General features: G+C 41.3%; 1 protein-coding gene across 1 annotated transcript; it reads left to right on the top strand.

The window, feature by feature from the left end:
* The first annotated feature begins 293 nt into the window (after positions 1-293).
* kif14 (kinesin family member 14) lies at positions 294-27,203 on the top strand. The gene is made up of 29 exons (XM_036141072.1): positions 294-1,490; positions 2,445-2,699; positions 2,798-2,885; positions 3,056-3,154; positions 3,393-3,445; positions 3,543-3,573; positions 3,748-3,855; positions 3,953-4,069; positions 6,316-6,434; positions 7,923-8,095; positions 8,880-9,027; positions 9,436-9,499; positions 9,698-9,882; positions 10,081-10,183; positions 10,316-10,473; positions 10,555-10,702; positions 11,656-11,802; positions 12,351-12,483; positions 13,105-13,198; positions 13,382-13,520; positions 14,056-14,162; positions 15,680-15,777; positions 17,508-17,741; positions 17,859-18,046; positions 18,574-18,726; positions 21,266-21,388; positions 21,544-21,618; positions 23,353-23,509; positions 25,843-27,203. The coding sequence occupies exons 1-29, from the start codon at positions 511-513 to the stop codon at positions 26,214-26,216; spliced, it is 4,851 nt and encodes a 1,616-aa protein (XP_035996965.1). The 5' UTR covers positions 294-510; the 3' UTR covers positions 26,217-27,203.
* The last annotated feature ends 719 nt before the right edge of the window (positions 27,204-27,922 follow it).

Genomic DNA, 27,922 nt, shown 5'->3' on the forward strand with positions numbered 1-27,922 from the left:
AAAAAAAACGGCGTGTCTCATTGACATCACAGGAAGTGCAAGAATAGAGCTGATAAGTTGGCATCAGCAAATATATAAGTACATGTATTTGAAATAATTTGATATCGCAAAGATTTTATCTTAAGCAACATACTAAAAGCAAACGAGAGACGGAGCGCCACACTGACGTGGCTTGGATGTGCTGCCACCTAGTGTCAGGCTGACATGGTTGCACGCCTGCGCCAAAACCCAATGACGTTATCGTTTCCGAGAACTCAGCCAATCAGCAGTGACTGACGGCGGCGATTTGAAATTGAAGCGGGTGAAGGCGGAAGCGGAGAGGACAGACGTAAACAAAGTTTTCAGTGGAGCCAATTAGTTCAGATGGGGGTTCCGTCTGCTTAAAAAAAAAAAAAAACTATGCTGCGATATACTTGAACTGGTTTTAGTCTATTTTTTTTGTTAAATGCGGAGGAGATTTAGGAAAACAGAGTTACCGTTAACTAGCTAGTCTCGTGAAATAACATCACAATGTCCATATTTAGCGTGCAGACAAGGAAGCACACGGCGTATTATGACCATCTAGTATCAGCATCAACGTCCAGGACGCCCGACGGAGGCCGCCTGGGAGACCTAAAGGTACCGGACGCTTCTCTGGGGAAAAGTAGCCTCTCGGGCGCAGAATCTGCGCCTGAGGACAGCAGGTTGTCCGACAAAAGCCGCCCGGGGAACAGGACGTATGTCGTCTCCGCGCTGTCGAAGAGCGGCAGCGGGCAGCAGACGCCTCACCGGAGCAGACTCACCCTGCAGAGGCGGTCAAGGAGGAAGAGCTGCGCCCGGAGGTCGTCGACGGAAAGCGGCCCGAGGGGCACGCCCGCTCCGGAGAAGAGATTGACTCTGCAGCGCAGGACCAGGACTCCCTCCACGGACAAAGGCATGCGTGGGGTCAGCGGCACTGCCGGCCCTCAGCCAACCCCGAAGGTCCTCAGCGAACCGAACGGCCGGGCGGGTTTATTCAGGTCGGCGAGTTTAAGGGAACCTGCAGCCAAACTAAAAGCACCGGAGGCTTCCAGGCGTCTGGACGACTCGGCTCAGACCTTCAAGACCCCCACCAGAAGGACCCCGTTTGAGAAAATCGCCGCCAGGAGGGAGGTTTTCGAGAGACTGGCGTGCAAAGAAGCACCGAAACCGGCTTCGGCTAAACCCGCACGTTTGGACAGGTCCAAGGCCAAAGCTCAGCAGCAGCAGCAGGCGGAAAACGCCAAGCCGGTCCCGACCCCGCGGGCCAGGAAGGCGTCCTCGGGCTCCCACGGGACCCCGGCTGCCGCGCAGGAGAGAAGGCCGACCGCCGCCCATCCTCGGGGGGAGGCCAGCTTCGCCAGGAGGTCCAGCCCGGCCCCGGGCGAGCAAGCCCAGACCCGTCCCTGTGAGGCCGGCGCGCAGCGGGCTTCGCTGAAGATGGAGAACAGCGCGGTGACCGTGGCCGTCCGGGTCCGACCTTTCAGCGGCAGGTTTGTGATCAGATAAAGAGGCAGGCACAGACCCTTCAGCTCTCACACTTAGATGCACTCGATTTGTTGATGAGCCACCAAAAAAAAAAAAAAAAAAAAAAAAAAAAAAAAAAGATGATAAAGGGACAAGATTGTGAGTTTTGACACACAAAAAACTCCCCAAAGTTATTTGGTATAAAATCCCCTTCATTCCGATAACCATAAATGACACCCAGTCCAAGCAGCTATTTTTAGAAGTCACTTGATTTCTCGCCTGTGTGCGTTTTAATCCCCTCTAACTACGGCTATTCTGTTTGTTGGACACTGGTGAACGCATGGCATCATGGAGAGCAAAGATCACGGATTAGGGAGAAAGTTGTGGAGACGTTTAAAGCAGGCTTGGCATCCAAAAGAATATCCCAAGCTGGGAATGTCTCACTGAGCACTGTCAAGCATAAAAAATAAAACTAAATGAGAGTGGTAGGGCACAATTGAGATCCTTTGTCTGCCTTTACTCGTAACCTGGGCAAAGAGGTCAGATCCACAGCCAAGAGGCCCACGGAAACTTTAAAGAAGCTGCAGACTGGGACTCTGTAGGCACAGACAGTTAAATCAAATATATGAAGGAAGGCGCTCTGGTCAGGTGACACCAAAATGGAGCTTCCTGGCCTAGATGCAAGATGGAAAGCCCCGACTCCATAAGCACCCTTACGCTGCCAGTCTCACCTTGGAACACGGCGGTGGGAGCATCATGGCGTGGGGTTGCTTTTCTTTAGCAGGGAGAGGAAAACCATAACAGAGAGAGGATGGAGGATGCTCTCAAAGAGATCCTGGAAGGAAAAACCGCCAGAGGCTTCAGACTAAATTCCTCTAGACTACGACCACATATAAGAAAAAATCCTAGTAGTTTGTATTTCCTCTCCTACCAAGGGGAACGAGGACCGAGCGCATTGTCACGCTCTGCTCTTGTTACAGAGAGATGGCGGAAAAGGCCTCGCGGGTCATCTTCATGAACGGCCAGGAGACGCAGGTGCTGCATCCGGAGTCCAAGCAGAGCTACTCCTTCACGTACGACTTCTCGTTCTGCTCGGTGGACGGCAGCGAGCCCGCCTTCGCCAGCCAGAAGACGGTGTACGAGACGCTGGCCAGGCCTTTGTTACAGAGGGCCTTCGAAGGGTTTAACACCTGCCTGTTTGCCTACGGCCAGACGGGCTCTGGTAAATCCTACACGTGAGTGTTTGTTTGTATTTTTTATTTTTTTTTTGCATCCGTTGGCCCCCGTCAAGTTTGTCGCCTTTCACGTTAAATTGGTCTTTTTTTTTTCCCAGGATGATGGGCTTTGAGGAGGAGGCTGGGGTCATCCCACGATTCTGCCAGGAGCTTTTTCTGAAACTGGCCTCAATGGAAGATGAAGAGGTAGCTTCTCACTTTACTGGAAGCAAAAGCAGGTTTTAGCATAATTACTCATAAACCTGAATGATTTTAACAGGAAAAGTATTAGTTATTAGTTGGATACAAAAAACAAATTTTTTCCTGTCCTGTCGGGTGTCATAACGCATCAAAATCCCTTCTGTGTGGCTTTTCAGATGAAATGTCGTGTAGAGATGAGCTACTTCGAGGTGTACAATGAAAGGATTCATGATTTGCTGGTCACAAGGGAGGAGCCAAACCAAAGGAAGATGCCGGTGAGTCGATTGTGACCGACTGGAATATTTGCTCCGGAGAGCCAACCACAGCTGTAGAAATTGAATTTCTATTTTGGAAGCTGTTCTTTCCAGTCTGGCACGTAACCATTGTATTTTAAGATGTCGTCGGAGCGGGATAAAAAAAAAATTGCTATGTCGAGAAAGTTTGGTTTTGCACAAAAAGTGTGATTGGAGAAACCGTGGAGTGAAGCCATAACGCAGGGGGCTTGTTTTTCAGCTGAGGGTGAGGGAGCATCCGGTCCATGGTCCTTATGTTGCTGAGCTCTCTGCGTAAGAAATCATTTTCTCTTTTTAGATCCATCTCATTCCGATAAAAGCCAAAAGAGTACATCTGAAATGCTGATTTTTTTTTTGTTACTTTTTCCAGGAACATGGTGAGCTCTTACGGCGACATTCAGGTAAGCCAGAACTGCCATGAGGATGTTTTCCTCTCTTAAATGTTATAAATAAAATGAAAGCTTGGGATAATATTGTGTTTGTGTGTTTGACTGTTATTCTTATTAAAAAAAGTCTCTAAAGGTAATACTTGGCATGAGTCTGTCATAATTACTGCCTTCCCCTTTATATTAAAGGGCTGGCTGGAGCTGGGGAACAAGCAGAGGGCTACAGCCGCTACGGGAATGAACGACAAAAGCTCCAGGTCTCACTCTGTTTTCACCCTGGTTATGACCCAGACTAAGGTATCCACTTCTGTCTTCTGTTGACACCCTCCGTCCTGCATCATTCTGGTGTATGTGTGTGTGTGTGTGTTTAGTGGATCATTATTTGTGTTTTCAGACTGAGTTTGTGGAGGGAGAGGAACACGACCACAGCATCACCAGCAGGATCAACCTGGTCGACCTTGCAGGCAGCGAGCGCAGCAGCACAGCCCAGACTAGTGGAGAAAGACTCAGGGTATGCATATGTCCCATATAGAGCACTTCTTAGGGCTAGACGATGTAGAAAAAAAGCAGATTGATAAAATAGAATTCATATTTAGCGATAATTATCAACAAATTCAAAACATATATTTTAAGTGCAGCCCTTGCCATTTTATGCTGTTGATTAGTGACTTATTTTTAGATACAAAATGCACAAACAAACGCAATCCCTTTTTCAACTAACTTGTTACAAAAATTGCAAGTATTCAAAAAAATAAAAAAGAACGCTTGCTCTCTGAACTCTTTGAAGGGGGCGGAGCATTCCTGGGTCTGCGTTGTGATTGGTTGGGAGGATGTAATGACTGTAATATTAACCATATGGCTAGAATGCAAAAGGAAGGAAAACTGTTATTCTATTGAACTTTTTATTGACCTTTTTTTTTTCTATCATTGATATACGTCTATCGATCGATACATATTGATATTGAATTATCGTCCAGCCCTAGCACTTCTAAAATATCGGCTTCTGTTTCCTGTAGCGTTTCTGCTTTTAGGGTATCAGCTTGGGAACTGATTTTAATGCTCTTTTATGACTACAGTGGTCTACAGTGATGAAATAACAAGCAAATATTAACTGGTGTCAGATTACGTGACGTGCGATCATGTGGGGGAAAAAATCTAATGTATATTCATCAGATTCTAACAACAGTGAACAATTCAAGTAATAGACATTTTCAACGCTACCTGAATAAAATGCCTTTTGATGTTTTTCTGGAAAATGTAATAAAAAAAATGGTATCGGGCAAACCATATCGTGTTCACATGATTAGAACGTCATTACTCAGTATTCTGGGGAAGCATTGCCCTGATTATTCCTCAGGCTTTTATAATGGCGTGCTCTTGACCGAACCAAGAGTCTTAAACATGGTAGCATGTGAAGAGCTGCCTGAGGTTCTTCAGACGAAGGACTGTGGTGGCTTATGAGTCTGGTAAGGGATTCAAAGAGCTCTCAAAGGAATTTGGAATCAGCCAGTCTACTGTACGAAAAACAGTCTAGCAGTGGATGAACTTCAGAACAACCTGCATAGGTCTGGCTGCCCAAACAAGTGCACCCAGAGAGCAGACCGCAAAATGCTAAAAGAAGTCTCTGAAAGAATTGCGTCGTACGTGCCTGTACAGTGCAATTCCACTCCACCCCGTTTGGCCATTTTCGTAGGATGCTGGGGGACGGTGCAATGAATCATTTGAGATAAAGGTAGAGTCAGCGATTATTTATTTATTCATTTATTCCGGAAGTTTCCCCAAGTCTCTTTTTTGAATAGCTGCTCATGCGCAAGACCGTCGTACCTGCTCTTCCACCCTTTCAGGGGGATCGCGTGAAACAAATCTCCCAAATCCACTCTAGTCTTATTTCTTTCTCCTAAGGCCTTCCTCTTCGCATAAACATGAACGCTATTCTCTTCTTGCCACTCTCAGCCATATTCAAATTCAGTTCTGTTCAGAGAGTAACTGTTCCTTTTTGTGAATACATAATGTGTTGTCTACTTTTAGGATGGAAGGACGATTTTACCCTGTAAAACAAAAAGTGTTTTTGAACAGGGATTACCAACTATAGCTTTAATACACCTAACAACCAAACCTTTTCCGTTTTCGTAGCTTTGGCATCCTTGAGCTCAGACTACAAAACTGCGGCGAGAAATAAAAACGGCGGGTTCGCGGAATTGGTTAGCTGGAAGTCTGTGACGTTGTTTAGCAGGTCAGCAGCAAATTGTGGGACATCATTTTTCAAAAACCGTAACAGAGATCAGAGAAAACTGAAGGGCTTGAAAAACACGACCCAAACAGAATATAAAGATATCTATGCCGCACCTGGAGAGACTACATTCAACTTTTCTGCACTCCTAAAGACTTCAAATACAGGATAAAATATATTTAAGGGATGAAAAATATTTAATAAATAATTAAATATACAATGAGAGGGCCGTCTTTTCTCACATGACTCTATTTCTTTGAGATTAAGACAGAATCCAGTAGGAATGTCACTCAGACAGCGAGCATTTTAGTGTAAAGAAACGATTTCATGCTCTTGTAGTAGAGCGATAACGCAGCAAACATCGTTTACTTACTCAGTTTCTTCTTTGACTATATGTAATAAACTTACATTTTTAAATCTAGTTTTAATTGTATAGAAGATGATTTTTCTTCTGTTCTGTTGACTCGGTATTAAGTTTTTTTTTTTCTGGACATATGGTAAAGGTTGCTTTTTCTGTGACATTACAGGAGGGTGCCAGCATCAACAAATCCCTGCTCACGCTTGGAAAGGTCATCTCCGCTCTGTCAGAACAGGTGCTCACCAGGAAGAAGGTCTTCATACCATACAGAGAGTCTGTTCTCACTTGGTAAGGATGCCTAATTAAAGACACCGTCATTCGCTTTTTTTTCTCTATGAGAAACAGTTTCATACAACATACGCTGCCCCCACCCGATAAAGATGACAAAACCCTTAAATAGATGGTCGTCACTGAGACTTTGTTGCCCAACAATTAGGGCTGAACGATTTTGGAAAATAATCTAATTGCGATTTTTTTTCTTTTCTTAATATTGCGATTTAATACGTTTTTTTTTCCAGTTTAATTTATCATGTGTTTTAAAATATATACAAACAACAAATCAATTTGTTTCCTCACCAAGTGGATTAGTTGCTAAAAGACTCACAGCATCTAAACTCGGAGCAGTAATGATTGCGTTCTGCCTACAATATATTTCAACCAAAATTGCAATTTTGAATTTTCTCTGCATTAACCACAAGCAACAAAAATGGCCTCTAAATAAAGATGTTTGTAAACAAGAACTATTTTAAATATGAACTTTTAATGTTTCTATTGATCAGAATATTATTCAAGAGAACAGCTTTTAATTTAATTGGACATCAATCATTGTTGAACATAAAGTGCAAAGTCCAACCAGCAAGCAAGTCTATGTATTAAACTGATTGACCAGTACTTAATGCTATGAATGATTATATAAACTCTAAAACAAGTAATAAAATTAGATTATCTCACCGCTGCAACTGTCTTCCCTTCCATGTGGAGGCAAACCCACTTTAAACATTTTACCAACACCTAATGGACGTGTCTAATTCCCTAATTGTTACATAGCCAAAAATTGCAGACCTCTGCGATTTGGAAATAGCGTTTTTTGAAATCACGATTATATTGAAAATGCGATTAATTGTTCAGCCCTACCAACGATGCCATTTTTTGTTGCAGTTCACAAACATTGGATTTTTTTCTTCCCCTCCCCTCAGCTTACTGTGCACAGTTCTTAAACGTGTTTGTTTTACACTTTCTCAAACTTATTGCTCAGACTATAGCTACGGTAAGGTTCAGACCCTCACCTGTCTTCCTTTAGCCATTTCCTGACTCTTAACGTATACATATATGTACACTTAGGCACAACAACACACATCTGATTTATTGGAACAGCACGTTCTCCTGTCTTTCCCATTTTGAAAAGTGTCTTGGAGAAATTGGCCTCTGTGGTATGTTCTGTATACCCAGCGCAAGTAGGAAGTCATTGATTGTGTAATAGAATTTCCAAATTCATTGTGGCATCAACTAACTTTGTTAGATTTGGGGTTTTGTTTTGCCGTATTTTATTTTTTCAAAACGTCAATTGGAGATGATGCTGGGGGAAAATGGGGTGGAGAAAATAAGCTTCGTACACATTTTGTAGCAGGGATGCCAACAACGTAGTATCCTAGGAATTAGGCAAAAAAACATTTAAATTTGTTTGAAATGTCAAGTGGCTAAAATACAAATTTAGTTTAGGCTTGTATAAAGAACCTGGTACGTGTTTTTATCTTTTTTTTTTTTTTTGTCTTACAGGCTGTTGAAGGAAAGCCTCGGCGGTAACTCCAAGACGACCATGATCGCCACCGTGAGCCCGGCCGGCACCAACGTGGAGGAGAGCCTGAGCACGCTGCGCTACGCTCAGCAGGCGCGGACAATCATCAACGTGGCCAAAGTCAATGAAGACACCAGCGCCAAGCTGATCAGAGGTCAGACCTCCAGGACCTGTACCATCAATTGAGTGCATGTTATTTAATTAGCCTATAGAGCCTAGATAACGGTTTGTTTGGCCGTGTTGTGGAGGTAGAAACGAAGCTGCTTGTGTGGTGATATAAAGACCTTGGTACCTTTTGAGGGGGGTAAACTAAAAATTGATAGCATGAGTATATTCAGGATGGAAAAACTTTTTTTAAAGATGAGGAAAAATATGTCCTGAGTAGCAGACAGACTTAAAAGCTTTATTTTTGTTAGTTAAGGTCGCCTTCCAGTTTCTCCTCAGTCTTGAGAACTTTCTTTCCTCCAGGAAGTTTGATCTTCATCCCCTTCTCTCCTCCCCACATTACACCCTGCCCTCACGCTTATCCATCACTGCCTCTTTTTCCTCTACAGCCGAGATGAAAGCGCGGCCCTAACCTTGCCGCCCTGCCCTTATTTATGCACTGTCAAATGCGCGTGGCGGCTAACTGTCATGCAAGTATTATTTTTCATGGGACGATGGCGCTGCTGTTTGCCGTTTTTAGCACTAAGGGGAGCTCTTGCTGCGGATTCAGCTCTTCTCGCTGGTCAGTGTGGGACTTGCTGTTCAAATTAGGAAAAAGCGTCATGAAGTAAATCGACTGAGGCCCAGGTCATAGAGGAAGTTAGGATATTCCTAAGATAAAACAAGTCAAATCTTCCCGGGCTTTTCAAGTGTCTTTCTGCTGACTTTTCTAGATGTTTGCCTGGTGCTGTTTCAGGTTGCCTTTTAAACCAACTTCTGGTACGTTTTTTTAGAGCTGAAGGCAGAGGTGGAGAAACTGCGCGCGGCCCAGATGAGCTCCCAGGGCGTTGAACCGGAGAGGGTCACGCTGTTCCAGCAGGAGATCAACACCCTGAAGAATAAACTCTGTCAACAAGAAAGAGAGATGGTTGAAGCCAACCGGTCAGCATCACTGTCATCATTCTGGCACCCTTGTTGTTTGTTTCTGACGTATAAGTTTAGATGACCTGGTAAAAACAATGCTAAGTACAACTGTATAGTATAACCTTTTTTTTGTTTATTACAATTTAAGTTTTATTTATTTTTTGCTTTAGGGTGATATTACTGTAAACGTATAGTACAGTAATATCCCACTGTGGTGAGATTTACGGCGCTCTTTGCTGTCAAATGCTGCAGCATTGGTTTAGTTAAAACATCTGTACTGTAAAGTTATTGTTTGCCTTTTACATTCATTGTTGCTTTTGAAAATTAAGACTAATGTGTATATATATATATGTTTAGATCTAAAAGAAATATAGGAAAATTTTTCATATTATTTTAAACAGTAATTGCATCTTACTGTTATCGCAGTGCATGGAGAGAAAAGTTGGAGCAAGCAGAAAAACGGAAACGTGAAGAGACCAAAGAGTTACAGGTGTGTGTGTATATATATATATATATATATATATATATATATATATATATATATATATATATATATATATATATATATATATATATATATATATATATATATACATCTCCTTTTTCTAACTCAAACAAAACGTAAAGCTGTTCTCTCATAGAGGAAAGATCGAGGGAAATCTTATTTTTTCTCACTTGATGTCATCAGAAAGCGGGCGTGACTTTCAAAGTGGACAACCGCCTTCCGAACCTGGTGAATCTGAACGAGGACCCTCAGCTGTCAGAGATGCTTCTCTATATGATCAAAGAGGGCCGCACCACTGTGGGCAAGCTCAAACCGGACTCCAGTCACGACATCCAGCTCACTGGAACCCTCATCGCTGATCAGCACTGGTGAGAGTCCTGGAAGTCTGGTAACGCAGTGTGACGTTGTGCAAACAGTAGGTACCGCTGTGCCGCATACAGAGCAAAACTAAACTAACACACAGCTGCAGTACGAGTAAAGTTCTGAGCATTAATAGATCAGCACGTTGCATTTCAGTCTAAATTACAACTAATTATTTTTACCTTTTTTTTCTTTCGTTTCAAAAGTGTCATATCCAACATCCACAATACTGTCAGCATCCTCCCATTGGACAGTGCTAAGACCTTTGTGAATGGCAACCTCATCTCTGAGTCTACTGTCCTACACCATGTACGTACTGAAATAAGTATTCTGTTAAGGTAGACCTCCAACTGGAGCGTTAATTATAGCACAAAATATTTTATGCACAAGTTTGTCATCTGGTGTTTTATTTAAAAAAAAAAAAAAAATCTGATATCCAAGGGTGACAGAGTTATCCTCGGTGGAGACCACTACTTCCGCTTTAATCACCCAGCGGAGGTGCAGTCTGGAAAGCGGGTATCGTGCTGGACGGGCGCCGGCGATGGACAGAAAGATTTTGAATTTGCCAAGAATGAGCTACTTGCAGCTCAACGAGCAAAGTAGGCGTCGAAGAAATCCATTCATTTCGTAATTTACCAATTAAAGTCTGAATTCATTTGAATCGCTCGTTTCTGTCTCAGGCTGGAGGCAGAAATCGAAGAAGCTCATTTAAAGGCAAAAGAGGAGATGATGCAGGGAATTCAGATGGCAAAGGAGGTGGCTCAAAAAGAGCTCTCAGACCAGAAGGCCCTTTATGAAAACAGGATCCAAGCCTTGGAGCGAGAACTGGTGAGTCTGAAACCCGATAAAACACGTGACGGTAAGAAAGTTATACAGATATATAATTGAGCTGTGCTTTAGGTGCTTTTCGTAAAAAAATGTATTATATTGATAATACAAACTATACTGAGATACATAAAGACAAAAACATAAAAATATTAAAGTACATTTCATTCAGGATTTAGAAGTCTAACTGAAGTCATACATGGAGATTTTATCTTGTTAAAGTCCACGTTAAATCAAGAAATACACTTAATTCAACTAACAGGTACATCTCAGTAAAGTGGAACATGCGTTCCGACGAGGCTCGTTTGTTAGGTTAAAAGTACCTTTTTGAATACATATTTGTATTAAGAATCTTTTTTTATTAGCTGATGAAATATGATTATCTTAAATGTGGTGTTTTCATTAGCTGTAAGCAGAAAATCATCATAATTAACACATTAAGACTTGAAAGCATCAGCCTGATAATGAAGTTTTCAATTTGAGAGGCACCTGTAATATATGACAAATAATAGAAACACGTTGTTTTCTGCAAGAGTGAAAGTCTCATTTGAAGACATTTTTTTTTAAATATTCTGTAATCATAAAAAATAAGGTTTTGTATTGCATTGAAGTGCTGCTTCTTAGAAGGTAGAGGCAGCAATGATGGACACCTATATAAAACTGACAGCTTGGCCGCTGTAGTACTGATATCGTCCACCAGAGGGCATGAGACATGAAAGGATTTTAAGGTTTTTAAGGAAAGTTGGAACTTTGTTAATATGGAAAATTTTTTAGAAATATTCCAAATTATGTTTACCTTAACCTGGAATTGTTCTATACTAATCTTTGTTTAAAGATCAAAATTTTACTTAAGTCGCAATCAATAAAGGTATAAAAAAATAAACCAAATAAAAACATCAAAAAACGTTCAAAAATGTAATTATATCTGTGTTTTTTTATTTTTCTCTTTTCTTCAGAATAAGGAAAACGAGCGAAAGCGTCGGCAAGAGATGGACCAGCAGAGGGTGGTCAGCCAGATGGCGGAGCTCAAGGTGGCCAAGCTGGAGTTGGAGAAGGAGGTGGACTCCCAGAAGAGACGCTTCCGTCTCCACATGGAAGCTCAGGTCAGGACAACGAAGAAGCGGAGACGTTTTAAATTTAAAGTCTGGATCATTGTCTCCCCGTTTACTAACCTGTCTACTTAATTCAGTTCTCAATATAGAACATTTCTCAGCATATTAGAAATATCTGCTCAATGATTGTTTGTGTGTAAATAATGTTAAATTTGCAATTATGTCCGCTATTAGGGCTAGATAATTTTGTGTCTGTGTGTGTGTGTATTACTATCTTAAATTAAGACAGTAAAACAAGGGTTTTAATCTTACAGAAGATAAAGGTGTAGATATCTTTGTAATTAGATTATTATCTTTGCATTTTCTTCCACATATTTGCTTTTACATAGCATACTGCAAAGTCTGTAATATCATTAATCTTTCTCTCCCTTAATTTCCGCTTATGGAAGGGAATCTTTGGTTTGAATAAATATTCTTACTCTGGATTTTCGTAACTATTTGGGACATGTTGACATGAGTCATGTGGTAGTCTGGCTTAAGGCTAAATGTTGTGGCCCGGTGGGCTGTAATGTGGTTTACGCCGTTGTGTCTCACTGAAGGCTATGGAAGAACAAAGAGTGTGCCAAGCGAAGATCGTTGAGGCCCTGGAGGCAGAGAAGAGGAAGATTGGCCAGGAGCTGGAGGAGATGCAGAAGAAAATGGCTCTTAGAGAGAAGCACACTACCAGAGATGGTGAGCCGGAACGGCTTTCAACTGCTACAATGTGTCTCCTTTTTAAGACATTTACTCTGATGCCTCTTTCTTTTATATTTTTTTTCTATCAATTCAGAAAAAACAAAGTTGTGTAGCTTAGAATTTAATCACACCCATCATTAACTTATTTCTGTACTTTTTGTGCTGGTAGGGCTTAAATCATATCTACGAGGCAAGGTTATTTGGTGCATTTATGTTTTATAGGCTTCTGTACACTGCAAAAATGGATCTAAAAACAAGTAAAATGTTCTCAAAGTTAGTCTATTTGTCCTTGATTTGAGCCAGTAAATAAGATTATCTGCCAATGGAATGAGTATCTTTAACCCTAAAATAAGATAATTAGACATCCTGCACTTGAAATAAGATTATGGAGATGAATTGTTCCTATTTTAAGTGGAAAAATCTTATTCCATTGGCAAATAGTCTTATTTACCTGCTCAAATCAAGGACATATACACTCATTTCACGAAAATTTTACTTATTTTTAGTTCTGTTTTTGCAGTGAATATAACTAGCATGATCAGAATGGAAATTTCAGGCGTATAAACTTCTGTATTTACCAAGTTCCAAGCTTTAAAATGTTTCATATCTGTGCCGCAGCTTCTCAACAGTGGGACGCCATGAAGCTGTCCTTGATGATCGAGGAGGCCAATAAAATCAGCGTTAAACTGAAGAAACACACCCACTTCAGCAGGTGGGAAAGACAAAGTTGTTTGTAGGCTCACGATTTGTACAGGTTAGCTATTAAAATGGGGATTTAAAAATTAGGTTTGATTGTATTTTAAACATTGGCTTTCAGTATTAACCAGACAAATCACAGTATAAGACAGTCCTGTTAGATTTCCGTTCATCTCGTCTCTTTTGTTTCCTCTCGCAGACACGAAAGCTCGGAGACGGAGAACGTCCAGCACGGCGGGCTTCAAGTGCGAGTTCAAAACACCAAGCTGGGAATCGCCACTTTCTGGAGCCTGGATAAGTTCCAGAACAACATGGCCGCCATGCGAGAGCTCGAGCAGGTTGGTCTCGGATGAGTTTGGCTTTTTGATGTAATGGGCACCACGTTTTTTTTTTTCTTTGTTTGTTTTATCAGATTTGCAGATTCTGTGTTTGCGTCAAGCGTGCACATGGTTTGACATCTTTTCTCAGTCGTTTAAGTAAATGCTCCTGCTTTTTCAGGAGCATTTACTTAAGATTCTCCAGTCTTTTATGTTTACAATTTGAATTGAAAGCTCTTTCAGGTGTTCTCTATTAAGCTGTTAAATTCACAGGTTTCCCGTCTCAATTGAAAGGTGTTTTAACGACATATTAAACGCTGTGTGTTGAGGAAAAACACGTGCGGACCAGCAGCTTCTCCATTCCTCATTCTGCATAATCAGAGACTGACATCACCTCGCACTTAATTGCCTATTTCCCTGCCATTTTGATCTTATTTACAGTCCAGATTGGCTTGTTTTATGCCTGACGGAGGGACGCAGCCTCACTTTGCCGCGCTTTTCTCATTAAGTTGAGTAAGTGAGACCGGGCTTGTCAGCGCTGCTTTACTCTCTGCAGGGGGATTCCGCCTCTAAAGATGACGACGTGTTTTATGACCCCAATGATGAGTGGGAGCAAGATATATCGGCCTCCTCTGCTTCCACTTCGTCCTTTTCTCGCCGCAGGTAATTACCCAGCGCTGCTTCTTATCCTGCAGCCACTCTTTTGGCATCTTGTCTTTGAAGAACTTAGTTGGGGTACCTCTTCAGTTGCGTGACTGATGTTAGCAGGAGAACTTCCCACAAGGCCGCTTGCGTCTTAGGTCAAAGCACGCTTATCGCTCTGCATGTGGGCCTTTTACGGTTTAATCTCCTCAGGGTTTGTTGTGCAACTCTTATTTCAGCAATGTACAAGCAAAGACATGAGTTTAAACAATCTAACTGTGTATGCATGGAAGTCTGATCTGTCTGTCTGTCTATAAAAAAAAAATCATTGCGAAGACATTACATTGCGTTCCATTAATTTTCTATTGCTTTCTATGCCCTAAACCTAGGGCACGGGTACATACCTAACCCTCAACTTAACCTAAATACAATTCACACTTTAGCCCTAAACCTAAGCATTAGCCCAATTTGCATTATGAGGACCTTGCTAAATGTCTTCACAAAGCCAATTGTCCAGACAACGTTGGTCTACTGTCTTGGTCCTCATAACGATAGCTGTACATGCCCACACAAACACACATCCTTGTTTAAAATTCCTACTGAGGAACATGCCTTGACTTTCATTGATTTTCCACCCTTTCTATGGCCTGACCCTAACCTTTACCAGTATATAACTAACACAAACCTAAACCTAATTGACACCATAGTTCTAAACCTAATCCCTAGCCCAGAACAAAGTGAGGACCTTCTTTTGGTCCTCACTTTGCATCAAAGTCCTCAGTTTACTAGTAATATGGGAAAAATGTTCTTGCTCAGCTGCAAGTTTTCACACACACACAAACACGCGCACGCACGTGCTCACAGACGTCCTTGTTTCAAATACTTACTGAGGACCTTGCCTTGACTTCCATACATTTTCAACCCTTTCTATGGCTCCTAACCCTCACCAGTGTATACCTAAACCTAACCTAAACCTGTTTGAGACCTTATTCCTAAATATAACCCATAGCCCCCCAAGAAATGAGGACCAAAAAGGTCCTCAAGTTCTAACAAAGTATGCAGGAACTCCACACTTCTAACATTTTCCCCTCAGTGTTGTTATTCATGGCAAGAGCTCCTGGTGGTGCGCGGTTCTCGCCCAGATCCAGCCAAATTAAACATTTCACACAGCCTGTGGCTCCATCGAGCTTTTCTTCCTGACGTCACTGAAACTACGCGTATGTAGTGATCGTACTGGAAATCTCACCTCTGGATTCCTCCTAAGCAAAATTTTGATTACCCTCGTTTAGTCGAAGGTTTGTGAGTGTTTCCCTGCCCACACTGCTACTCCATAAGTACCCACTTTGCAACAAGGTTGAAGTATAACTATTCAAAAGGAAACAGAAGTTCACCAAATAAAAATGTAATTTTTCTGAAAATGGTATAAAGACATTTATAAATGTGATTCTGGACAAGATTTTTTTCCTGCTAATGTTAATAAGAATATGAGTCTACATATTCATGTAAACTGACAAAGTTTATGTGTTGTTGGACTTCAGGAGCAGAAGTCTTCTGAAGACCAAGAGAATCTCTGGGCGTTTGTATGAAATCCGGGTCCATCCGATTCAGAGCCTCACCAAATCCTCACAGTCTGCTGGTAAGATGCTGGACAATGTTTCTTCACACAAAACAATGGGTTTTGAGGTAATTTAAAGCTGCAGTTGGGAGTTCTGAGAAACTATGGATATAGACTGAAAATTTGAACAAGTAGAGTCTGCTGTGCCGCTCTGTTTGCCCTCGTTTTATTCCGGGCTCGGTCTAATTCTTTCTTTTTAGATTGCTTTTCGTCGTTTGTCTTCTTGTTTACCTGTCCTTTTTTTAGTAGGTGCTGCTCCAGAAATTGCCAGTTTTTCTGTAACGTTGGGGTGTTTCTGCAATCTTGAGCTTGAATGACTGTACGCGCCGTGCGGGGGAGGGGTGTGAGCAGCATACAGGAGCATGACTGACACTGCTAAGACATTCCTCCTGGCTCTGATTGGTTGTTTCTGACCGGGAACGGTGCATTTCTGCAAATGGCAGTGGGACCATGGGAGGAGTCAGATAAACTGGATTGATTTAGATTTATTTTTTCACTTATAATCTGTCTCATATTTTACTGTCTGGACACAGTTTTAACAAATCTCTAAAAACGACACTTTTACAAAAGTTACCTACTGCAGCTTTAACTAGAAATATTGCCTTTATTTTAAATTTTTTTTGCAATTTTGACTGATTTGTAAATAGTAACAAAAATATCTCATATATTACTTTCTAAAGGATCAGAAACAATCCACACTCTTGCAGAAACACTGCTAAATTTGATTTACACCAAATGAACAAAGTTTCTGTGGGATCGAATTTTTTTTAAATAATTTCTACTCATGTTTTGAAACTCTTAAACATTTCCACGTGTACTAAATATTTTTTTGTAAATGTCTATTTAATTTTGAGAACAGTGTTGGCAGCAACCAGTCACATGTTGACTTTCTTTCTTTCAAAACGTGAAAGTCTGTTTACTGTCAACTGTCACTGAAGAGCATGTGTTTAATGGGGTTTGGCTTAGAAAAAGGGATTTAATTAGCTGGCTAAAACCTGTAGGTATATCTGTGATGAAGTCAACTCTGTTAGGTTAAAAAAACAGCGTGGCTATTTAATTTGGGTGTAAAAGCACCGAACCTATAGCCTCGTGAGACCATCCTGATCTCGCGAGCTTTCAAGGTTTCACTCGCAGATCAGTCTGGCTACTCTCCGTTAAAGAAAATTTGGAGCCGTTCACCAAACGAACGTCCAATCAGCGTTGGCTTTGAGGCGGGTTGAGGTGTGACGCAACCGGAAGCGTGACAGTTCAGTCTAAAGAACATGGCGGCTTCAGCCGATGAAACTAGCGTTAGCGTGGCTATCGAGCAAGTTTTATCGGAATTACAGAGTATTTATTTGCTGAGCTAACGAGCCTTTACCTGCAGCAGCAAGAGTAGCTTGGCTTGTGGTTGTGTTTTCGTCGTCGCTCGTAACAGAGTGACGACGAATCTGATTGGTTCGTTTGGCCCGTCTATCACCAACATAGGCCAATCAGCTAACCAGTATTTTCGCCCCTTCCCAAAATTACTTCAACGGAAGGTTTCCAGATGGATATGCGGATCAAATCTATCTGGCGGAGTCAGGTAACCGAACCTACATGCCACAGTTAAAAAGAAAAAAAAGTAATGTTGGCCTTACCCTTAAGTCTTATTATTAATAGAGTCAAATGTTGTCTTAAATAACTAAGAGAAACCTGCAAAAAGCCTTGAATTACCATTTGCGTTGACACAGGCTGTCCTTGTGTTTCCCCTTCTCCTGTCTGCACCCCAGGCCTGATGTGCGGAGCAGTCAAGCCTCCCTCCAACCACAGCAGCATCTCAGAACCGGCTATTCCCGGCATCTGCAAGGAGCTGATTGGCCGGTCGATGGCTCGTCTGCGCAGCTGCAGCGAGACCGAGGAGACCTTGGCAGACCGACTGATGTCCGATCTGAACCTGGTATACACGGCCGTCCAAGCCATATCTGACTTGTACGAAGGCCTAGACGACGACACCCAGGACAGCGGTGAGCTCCAGCTGATCTTCAAACCATCATTCACGGGAATGTTAGGAAAGCTTGGTTGAACTGTTGTGTGTGGGTGTTTTTATCCTGATGAAATGTTGACCATCGCTCATCCTGCAGTGTTTGAGTGCAGCGTGGTAGCCAAGACGGAGCTGATCAAGGCCACCGCGGCGTTGGAGACGGCCGCGTTTGTCACCATGCAGTGGCTGGCCAGTGTCAAGCCCTCTTCGGGCCTCCTCTACACCATTGCCGAAGAACTTAAAAGCCAAGTCAAGAAAATGGGCGGGTTCTTCCAAATGCTTATTCAGGTGAATTCACGCAGTTGCATAAAACCTGGGATTTATTTATTTATTTATTTTTGGGTATTTTTGGTTTACATTAAGGACGAAATTTAAGCCGACAAAATGGTTTTCAACTAGGCGTAGCGTGGACATGGGCCGGCTTATCAAAATGCCGATCTGACTGACAGGTCTTAGCTCTGAGCTGTTTGAGCTCCGTCTATGGAAATGGCGAAGCAGAGGGAATTCTCGGCCTTGAGCTCCAAACAGATCATGAATATATGGAAAGGAAATCTAAATTCCTGACAACTCCTGGCACCTAAACAGACAATTTTACCCCTAAACCCAGATTTTTTTTCCCAAAACTCACCCCCCCCACCCCCCAACTATTTTAATTTATTTACTTACCCTTCAGACTTCATCAACCGTTGTGTTGACTCGCATTGATTCACTGTTAAATAAATTTTAATTCCATCTGTTTGTTTATGCTAGCCTGATATTAGATGTAAAAAAAAAAAAAAAAAAAAAAGTTTTCTTTTTTTCCTCTTCCCACCCAGGGTTGTGAATCTGAGATCACATCGATGGTGAAGGAAGCACGGAGGAAAAGCAGTCAGTGCTTGGATGCGGCGATGCTCGCGCTCGCCCACCTGGCAGCGGTGACGGGCACGCCGCTCAGTGTCATGATGCTTGGCAGTCTGGCCACCGGCAAGGTAACTCCTGCAATACTCCACAGTGCTCAGGTCCACGGAAAACGAACGGCAAGACGAGCTTTGTGGAGATGCAAAGCAAGTAAGACATTACAAGCTTGGCCGTTCATGATCCGCAGACTGATTAATTTTTCGTTTTCATCTGTTGCCTACAAAACAAGTTTTAAGAAGTTTGTGGCTGTTGCTGTATTGATGAAGTGGGAGAAAACAATGGAAGACCAAAATAGATTCAGATACAGTTTGAGCAACATGTTTAATGTGTCCTGGTACCTAGATGTTTATGGATTGTATAAAAGACATTACCTTTATTTTCCCTACGCTGACATTAAAGCAGACTACACATTTTCTGTTTTTTAGGCTCCATTCTCTAATAGTTGGTAGAAAAGCAGTTACTCTGTAGGATTTGTGGTAAAGGTTTTGGGTTTTCTTCATCAAGCTTCTCATAATAGTTTGCTGCAGTTTTGGCCCATTCCTCCTGACAGAGCAGCTGTAACTCAGTCATATAAGAAGGCCGCCTCTCCACTCCTAAACTTTCATTTATGGAAGTTTAGTTACTTTGCAACTAATTTGGTTATTAGAGTCATTGTCCACGTTGTAGATCCTTTTGTGCCTCGGCTTTAACCTCTCGGCTGACGCGTTGAGACGATGCTTCAATATTTGCACGTAGTGTCCTTTCCTCACATTAGCTGCAGTTCCACCGACAAAAAGAACAATAAAAAAAGAAAACATAAACAAAAGAAAAAAACTACAAATAATGTTTGTATGATTGTATCTGCAAGATTTCCTCTGAGAAAAACCTTCTTATTTCTCCTCGGCCAATCAGGGAAAAGCAGTTTGTTCGCTCACAACGCGGCTCGAGTCAGCACGGTTTGACCCGGCTCGTGAGCGGGGCCGGAGAAACCCGGACCGACCCTGACAAAAAAGCTTCTCCCAAAACACTCACAAGTGGGCGTTGCCGAGGCAGTGGAGCTGGGGCTTTAGTCCCAGCCCGTCCTGCAGCTAATCGCTGACGCCACATGAAGTTGCTACCCCCCGTACTTTACAGTGGTGACGGTGTTCTCGTGCTCTTTCTCTTCCAATTTTAACCACAGCTAACAGGTTTACAGGACTCGTTTCACTGTGGGTTATGACTCTCGCATATCAACTTCAGTCAGAATCTTTTGTTCTCAAGTTGATTGTGCAGATAATCTTCTCCAAAAATGCTGTCATCTCCATCCCGTCGCATATTCTTTGAGGAGAGCGGCGAGGGACCTTCAGGCATGGGAGCCACCCGTGTTGTATACTAGCATGTTTTCAGAGTTTTGCATTTAAATACGTGGATAAAGTCTGCCATTACTGGAAAAAGTCCAATAAAAGCAGGCCTGGAGGTCCACGTTCAGGGTTCTCCGCTGAGTGTTTTTAAGACGTTCTTAAGTTAGAAGATCTCACAGCGTTTTCGTTCTGAGAGGAAGGAGTCACTGCTGCCCAGGATTGTTGATCATTTACACATTTAAGTTTGAATAAAGCAGATACACAGTAGCAGCTGCAGATGTGAGCGGTTATTCTCTGATACACATCTTACACGTTTTAATTATTAAAGGTCTTCTGAGTTATAACTGGTTTGAATTAGTTCAGACTTTTCATCCGTCGTTTAAAATCAACCCTGCATCTCCACTTTCACATAGTTTGTGGCATCAAAACGATTGAGAATAATTTTTTTTTAATTTTTTTTCTGGACTTTGCTGTTGTGATGAGATTGAGATCTGTGTTCCCAGATTTCAGCAGCACTCCTGCAGGAGGAGGAAAAAATCCTGGTTTTCAGACCCGACAATAAAAACACGCACACACAAAAAAACAGCCTTGGAAGATACACGGGTTCAGGGAAGACGAGAGCTGCAGAAACATTGTTTTAGAAACTCATATTAGAAACACGCCTGTCTTGATCCCTGTGGAAAATGTCTGCTGGGATTTGAAAAAGGCGGGAGCAGGACTCAGACCCGGGAATATTAATGGACCGAAAGCCTCTGCCCATGAGGGGGAGGCACAAAAATTCCCCGGGAACGCTGCCAAAAGCTGCAGCTGATTATAGCGGAAAACGCCTTTTTTAAAAGTGGCTTTTTGTGCTCAATTTGGAGAAACCTCTTATGAGGTTAGTTGTGCACAGCTACTAAAGTTGTGGTTTGTTTTGTTCACTGCAAACAGTTGATCATTTGTATATTTTGCTTAGAAATTCTAATTTGCAGATGGGGTTTAGGTTCAACTATAAATGTCAAGAATGTTAAAAAAAAAAAAAAACTGATGGGGAGGGGGGGAATCTAGAAATTTGATTCTTGAATAGTGTTTACACTGTAAAAGTTTTTTTAGGAGTGCTTTAATTATTGGAGATCGACCAGTGGATTTTTATTGTCTTCTTAGCAGCATCTCTTTGAACTGAATAGGCTCTGCTAAGGATCAGCAGTGATATTTGCTGTATCTTTATTTTCCTAACTGTTTTGTTTGTTGTGCTCTGTGGCTTTTGCAACTAACCATACGCCCTTTTTTATTTATTTTTTCCTGCTTTCAGCAATCACTTTTAAGCTGCCTGCAGAGGGGAACCAGCAAGGGTGCGCGCTCTCTCCTGGAGGAGAGCCTCGCCGTCACCAGAGAAATGTTCAGAGACGCTCAGCTGGCCAATCCCAGAGACCCAGTAAGACATCAGACATTTATTACATTACAAATGTTGTCCAGGCAGGAAATTGTCTAGTTGATGTCACACAATTTGACATGACCCAACTGCTAGGCTGACCTGCAAGTAAAGCGGGAGCAAATCTACCATTGATGGCTTTCCCCTCTGCCTTCCAGGTCCTACAGAGTCTTAAATCCCAAACTCTGGACATGTCCCGCGCCCTGCAGAGCTACATTCGGTGTCATCTTGCGGTGAGTTTCTGCAACACAAGAACAAGGGCATGTGTCCCATCCCTGCTTTTTTAAACCAGGGCCCCGTGTGGTCGGCTGAAACGATCCCTCTGCCTTCACGCAGGTTTAAATGAAACAGATCGGCACCCACTCCCACAGCGGCCCCGCTAAAGATGCCACTCAGCCTTTATCGCTACCATAAAGCTCTCCGCTCTCTGAGCTTATCTCCGCGCGTTCATCCCTCGCCAGTCGGCTCACGTAATAAACGCTGTGAATGAAGCGGCGTAAGTCACAGCTAACAGGCTTGTTTGAAGTTATCTTAGCCGCACAAACTAGCCGGCGTTTTTGTTGAACCAGTAATGGGCAAATATGGGCTTTTGCCTCGCTGACGGCACTGTAGACAAATAAAGCTGAGTTATGACGGGCCTCTGTCAGGACATCCCGTGAACACGTATGCAGCGCAGTGCTCTGCTGGTAGGCAGCTGTGGATGGAGATCCGTCGTCACGTGTGACGTCAAACTTCTTTCTCACTTCGTCCGGTCACCCGTGTGTTCTGAACCAGATGGCTTTCATTTTCTTTATGCATCATGGGTAAAATTCCACTGGCCTGTTTTCGGTAGAGCAAATTCACCCCGACACTGTAAGGCAACCTGACCCGCCATAGTGCTTGCCTAAGTAGCCTGGGTAGGACACATCAAGGACAATAGTCAATCTAATTTGAATTTTAAGAATGTTGTCTCAACGGCCTCTAAGGCTGCAGTCCAAAATGAGATTGTTTTACAATTTGAGTAGCATTAAATTCTTTATCGTCATCAAGTATCAACCAAAAATCAGCAGGTTCAACTAGTGATTTTTATACTTTACAAAATAGAATCAAGTTCTAGAGCGAGGTTCTTGCTTTACCTCTAAAAAAAAAAAAAAAGAAGGTTATAGCCGTTGTCTTTTTGGTCCCTCTGTTCCTTCCAGTTGATTTTATTTTAAGAATAGTAAAAAAAAAAAGCCTAGTATAAGAGAGCAATGACAATAAAGTAATTTACCATCATCACATGGTCCTATATTTCAATCTTGACCCTCTTTATTGATAAAGAGGTTGGTCTGAGATGACTTGTGGTGCGAATTGCCGCTATATAAATAAAATATAAATGGAAAATATATATATTTTTTGAGTCATTACTAGTTAAACGGTCATAGACTGTTTACAGAAACGCCAAACTGCTGTAGATTTGCTTCCAAGAACTATAAGGAGTTAAAATAAGGAGTTTCTTGCATTTGCACCCTGTTTTGGATATTTTTTTTATTTCAAAATCAAAATGTCCAGTTTGGGATTTGTTTAAATGGTCAAGGTTAGGCTTTTTTTTTAAGAGCTGGGGAAAGAAAGCGTATTTCTCTGCTAGTACCAATGTTTTGTTCTTTCAAGCCAAAAAGAGAAATCTTATGCATCTTGCTCTTGTTTTCAAGTCACATTTTATTAGCTTATTTAATTGAGTTGAATATTTTAATTACTCAGATTGTTGCTGTGTTTTTTTTATGTTTTATAGTTTTTTTGTCGTTTTGTTTTATGAAACCGGTCTTTCTTGATAATGAGATCTGGGATATCATGGAGAATAACTCTATAAATAAAGGTTAAATAAAAATAATAATAATGCAGTATTAAATTGTGGTGAGTCTCAAAGACTTGTATTCTAAAATAGTTCTGTCTTGTTACAGTATCGTAATCATTATTTGCTCTTCTGTGTGTTTCTTTTTTTAAAACAGGAGCGAGAATGCGACATAGAGGAGGTGCAGGAGGAGGAGGAGGAGGACGCAGCCGTTCTCGCCCGCTTCCAAAAGCTGACGACTACGTCGACCAAACTGTTCCAGCTAACCCAGGCCGTCCGACAGATGCATTCCTGTTTGTCTGCAGCCCTGCGAGGTGACTCTTGGAAATCGCACATTGCTTAAGAATTTTATTTAGTTAATCTCTGAACAAAGCAACTAAGCATTTAAAAAAATGAAATAAACAACCTCATGAGTGGCAGACGCAGACCGCCGACGAACCGAAGGGAAAAACTGACAAACAGTATCTTGGTGAGATTCTAGGTCAACACATGTGGCTAGAACTGCATCCATATGCCTTGGCATTGGTTCCTCATGTCTGGAAACGATGAGGTGGAAGAGCGTTCGTCCAACAATAGTGCATCGTTTGCTTAAGATTTGTTGATTACAAAGGCAGAAAGGATATGCATCGTCGTCATACGAAAAAAGAAAGCATTTTCTGAGCCCCACCAGAAGCAACGTGGCAGTTGGATATTATTCTTTTCACATTTTAAGTTTATCCTAACGCTTGTATGCATGGTTCACTAAGTGAAAATATATACCAGGTCTTATTTTATATTAAATCGTATATAATGTAGAAGCTAATATGTGTAAAGTCTATATAAGACAGGAAATGGTGTGTGCTGGTGTGTGTGTTTCACCGGAAAAGGCAAATTGGTTTTGACCGCTTGGCCGGGAAACGGTGTCACCACACTGCTGGCTGTTTGGATTATCTTTCGTTATAAGCAAGCAAAAGTGAGAACAAATCGGCTTTTAACTGCAAGAGCAGCTTCTAGACATTTCCTGTTTACCAATCTCGCCCCGGAAAATGCGCGTCAACCGTAAGATTCCGGTTTACAAACACACCAGTGGCTTTAAGCGCCGGCTTACCCCCTACGTGTAATATTTACAATTTATTTGTTGTTTAATTTGCTCCAGCAAATTAAACAACAAATGCTGATGGGCTCCAGCATTTAAATTCGTCCCCAGGAAACGCTTTTAATAAAAGTTTACAGGACTGATTTTAATAGGGCTGGACGATATAGAAATGAAGCATATCGATAAAATAGAAATCATATTGATCGATATCGATAATTATCAAAAAAAATTCAAAATATTAATTTTAAGTGCAGCCATGGCCATTTTATGCTGTTCTTGCATGCCATGATATTTTCTCATTTATCTTATTGTGTTACTGTATGGGGTCAAGCCTCCCAGACAACAGTTAAACCTATTTTATCACTATACAAACAAGCATTGAAAATTATGGATCAGAAACCAAATAGGTGGCATTACTGTTTGATTGTACAGAAATATAAGCTTTTAGATTTTGATAGTTTTATTAAGTTTTCTTTTCTTAAGATGATTTTTAAATGCACAAACAATATAGCTCCAGCCGTACTCTGTCCTTTTGTGACAAAAATAAATACACGGAGAGTTAACACTAGGAGAGCAGCGGGTGGCAACTGTATAGCAGAGGGGCGCAAAACTACTTTTGGACAGTCAAGTTTCTCAGTGATAGGGATCCGTCTTTGGAATGATTTACCAACGGAAATAAAAATAGAAACTGACCTGAAAACATTTAATAGAAAGGTGAAACATTGGCTGAAAGAAAATCAAAGATGTGGACATTGAGTCATTATGATTATGTTGGATGTGAGGTGTTGTTTTGTGTAATGTTGTTAGGATTGTGTAAAATGTTAATGGTTGTCTTTTATACTGTATTTTATATATGATTGTGCAATGTGAGCTACGTTTTAGGAAAATGTATTTTATAAAGGCCTGACTGGGGACTGGGGTTGCAAATTAGCCTATAGGCTAGAAACCTTTCATGCAACACATTTACACATTTTGTTATGGCTCTGCCTATTACAATTATGAATGTAATAATGTGCGCTGCATTGTCCCTGACAAATAAACTAATAAAAAAAAAAAAAAAAATATCGATAATTATCAAAAAAAATTCAAAATATTAATTTTAAGTGCAGCCATGGCCATTTTATGCTGTTGCTTGATTACCTATTTTTAAATAAATGTATTCAAACACAACCCTTCATTCAACCAATGTTTTACGAAAACTGTAAGTGTTACAAAAGAAAAAAAGAACACGTTTTCTCTGAAGGCTGATGGCGCTTTCCTGGGTTTGTGATTGGTTGGGAGGATGCAATGACTATAGTATTAACCTACATGATAGGCTAGAATGCACTGCTCTTTTATTGAACTTTTTATTGACCCCTGTTTTTTATATTGAACCATATATCTATCGATCGATATATATCGTTATTGAATTATTGTCCAGCCCTAGGTTTTAATTTTTTTTTTTTTTTTTACGCCACACTTCAGAATAGATTGGGCAAACTTGCAATTTTAGGATCCATCTTCCACAACGGAGAAGTATCCTTTAATTTTTTTTTTTAAAAGTGCATATGTGACTGATTTCTGCTCCTCCAGATCAGGATAGTCATCCCGACCTGAGCAGCTGCAGGGCGCTCATCTCCTCCTCTACCAAGGCGGTGGATGAGCTGGTGGCGGGGCTGTCCGAGGAGGGAGCGCCGGCCCCGCAGCCTCCCGGTCTTCAGACGGTGGCGTCTGCGCGAGACGAGCTCCGCTCCGCCCTGCGGTCCTTGTCCTCTTCCTTCCAGAGCCAACAGGGGGCTAGCGACAGCAGAAGTTCAGCCGGTTCCGACAGGAGTGTAGAAAATGACTCCTCTGCCAAAGAGAGAGCGAACACACACAGTTCTGTTAGAAATAAAGTTGTGAGTAAAATAGTGTACTGCTCCCTTACTCCAGGCGTGTCGTGCAGTGGCAGCCCTCACTGGGTGTAGGCTGGAGTCTCTTTGTGTGTTTTTTTTTTTTTTTTATTATCATAGCTTATCTTTTTAGAAGAGTTTATTGTGTAAATAAATTGTTGCACTGAAGAAAAATAAAGAGTTGACCTACTAGGATTCAAGTAGTCGTAACAGTACACCAAGCAATCTTTATTTAAAACATTTTTGACAAAATCTCTTTTAAATGCTCAACACTCACAATTGTGTTGCTTTAAAACATATTGCAAAGGAAAATAGTTTTGAGGTTTTATTTGTATGGCCCTCCAGTTTGAATGTATTTATTATATAGAAACTGAAGCTAAAACTTCACTTCCTGTGCAAATTGATGTCGAGACAGACATCAGTTTTGCCAAACCACCGTTTCTGGACTATATATTTTTAGGAAAAGTAGCGTCTCAATTCCAGGCAGCTCAGGAATGGTAATTGGTTAGAAAAATCGGAGGACCTGGTTTTTAACACTCTTTCTGTACATTGATTTTCTTTGAAGGTATATTTAGTGTTTGCTCCTGTATATCGTGTCCCTGCATTACACATCATCAAAGACTTTGCACTCAGACAACTCTTGTACATGTTGGGTTTATTCTTAATATATGTATCTGAATAAAATACTGTTGTCACATTTTTATTTAAACTGCTTAAAAAAAAAGAATACAGCCAGCTGCACAACTGATAAGAATCATATGGCTTGATTTCGCAAGGATCCGGATCTTTACTTTGGGTTCGCAAGAAACTGCTGGTCGAGTGCACCCATAGAAAGACTTTTACTGTTATGTGGCATTAAAGTAATGTTCTTTCCACATTTGATGTGTTTACGCTAGCACTCGCATGCATGGTACTCAGCAGAGTTTTTCAGTAACTGAAAATGTATACAAGCCCACTTTATCAGTTTAATTTCACCTTTGAACTATTTGTGGTATTTTGTACCTATTAAAAAAACACATTAAACCAGCTCTTCCCCCAAACGGAGGATGGCATTATTTACAAGAAATGTCTGTGCATTCTTTTTTTTTTTTTTTTTTTTTAGATAGATTTAAAGTCTCTAGATCTAAGGTTTTATCATTGACACAAATGTTTTACAAAGCTGTTCTTCTGGTGACCATTTTTACATGGATGTGTAGAATTTTCAGCATATAGGTTTGTTACCTTCAAAAAGCAAAGACCTTTTTCTTTTTTTTTTTTTTTTTTTTTGAAACAAAACATGAGGGTAGCCACATCAAAAACAAAGAATTCTGATTAAAAAACTATATTCATGGGAGTGATGATCATGAAAGATTTGAGTGACGTGGTTGAAATCAGCTGCTGTGTTCGAGATATTCTTTCCTTAAGTTGCTCCTCGTTCTTTATTTTGGTGTTGGTGATGAGCCTTGTACCATTTTTACTGTGAAGACTTGACCACAGTTAGGATTGGCACGGATTTTCTGAAAATTGCAGACTCTAGGGAAAAGAAAACCCAACTATGTATTACTGGAAGCCATGATCAACTCCAAAGCAAGGTATACTGTTCTAACTTTTTTGTTACAAACTACCTTCCATGTCAGGTCAAGACTTCTATGCAAAACATATTTGGAAGTACAGTTTCTCAGAACACTGGGAGCTAAAAAGCGAGCAGCTCAGGACATCCTAACGGCTAGCTCTGTGGTAGATGCTGCAGACGACCAGTGCGAAGCTTGACATTGGCAGCAGGTATGGCTGAGATGATCCGA

Source organism: Fundulus heteroclitus, chromosome 9 (genome assembly GCF_011125445.2).
Source record: "Fundulus heteroclitus isolate FHET01 chromosome 9, MU-UCD_Fhet_4.1, whole genome shotgun sequence".
Taxonomy (NCBI): domain Eukaryota; kingdom Metazoa; phylum Chordata; class Actinopteri; order Cyprinodontiformes; family Fundulidae; genus Fundulus; species Fundulus heteroclitus.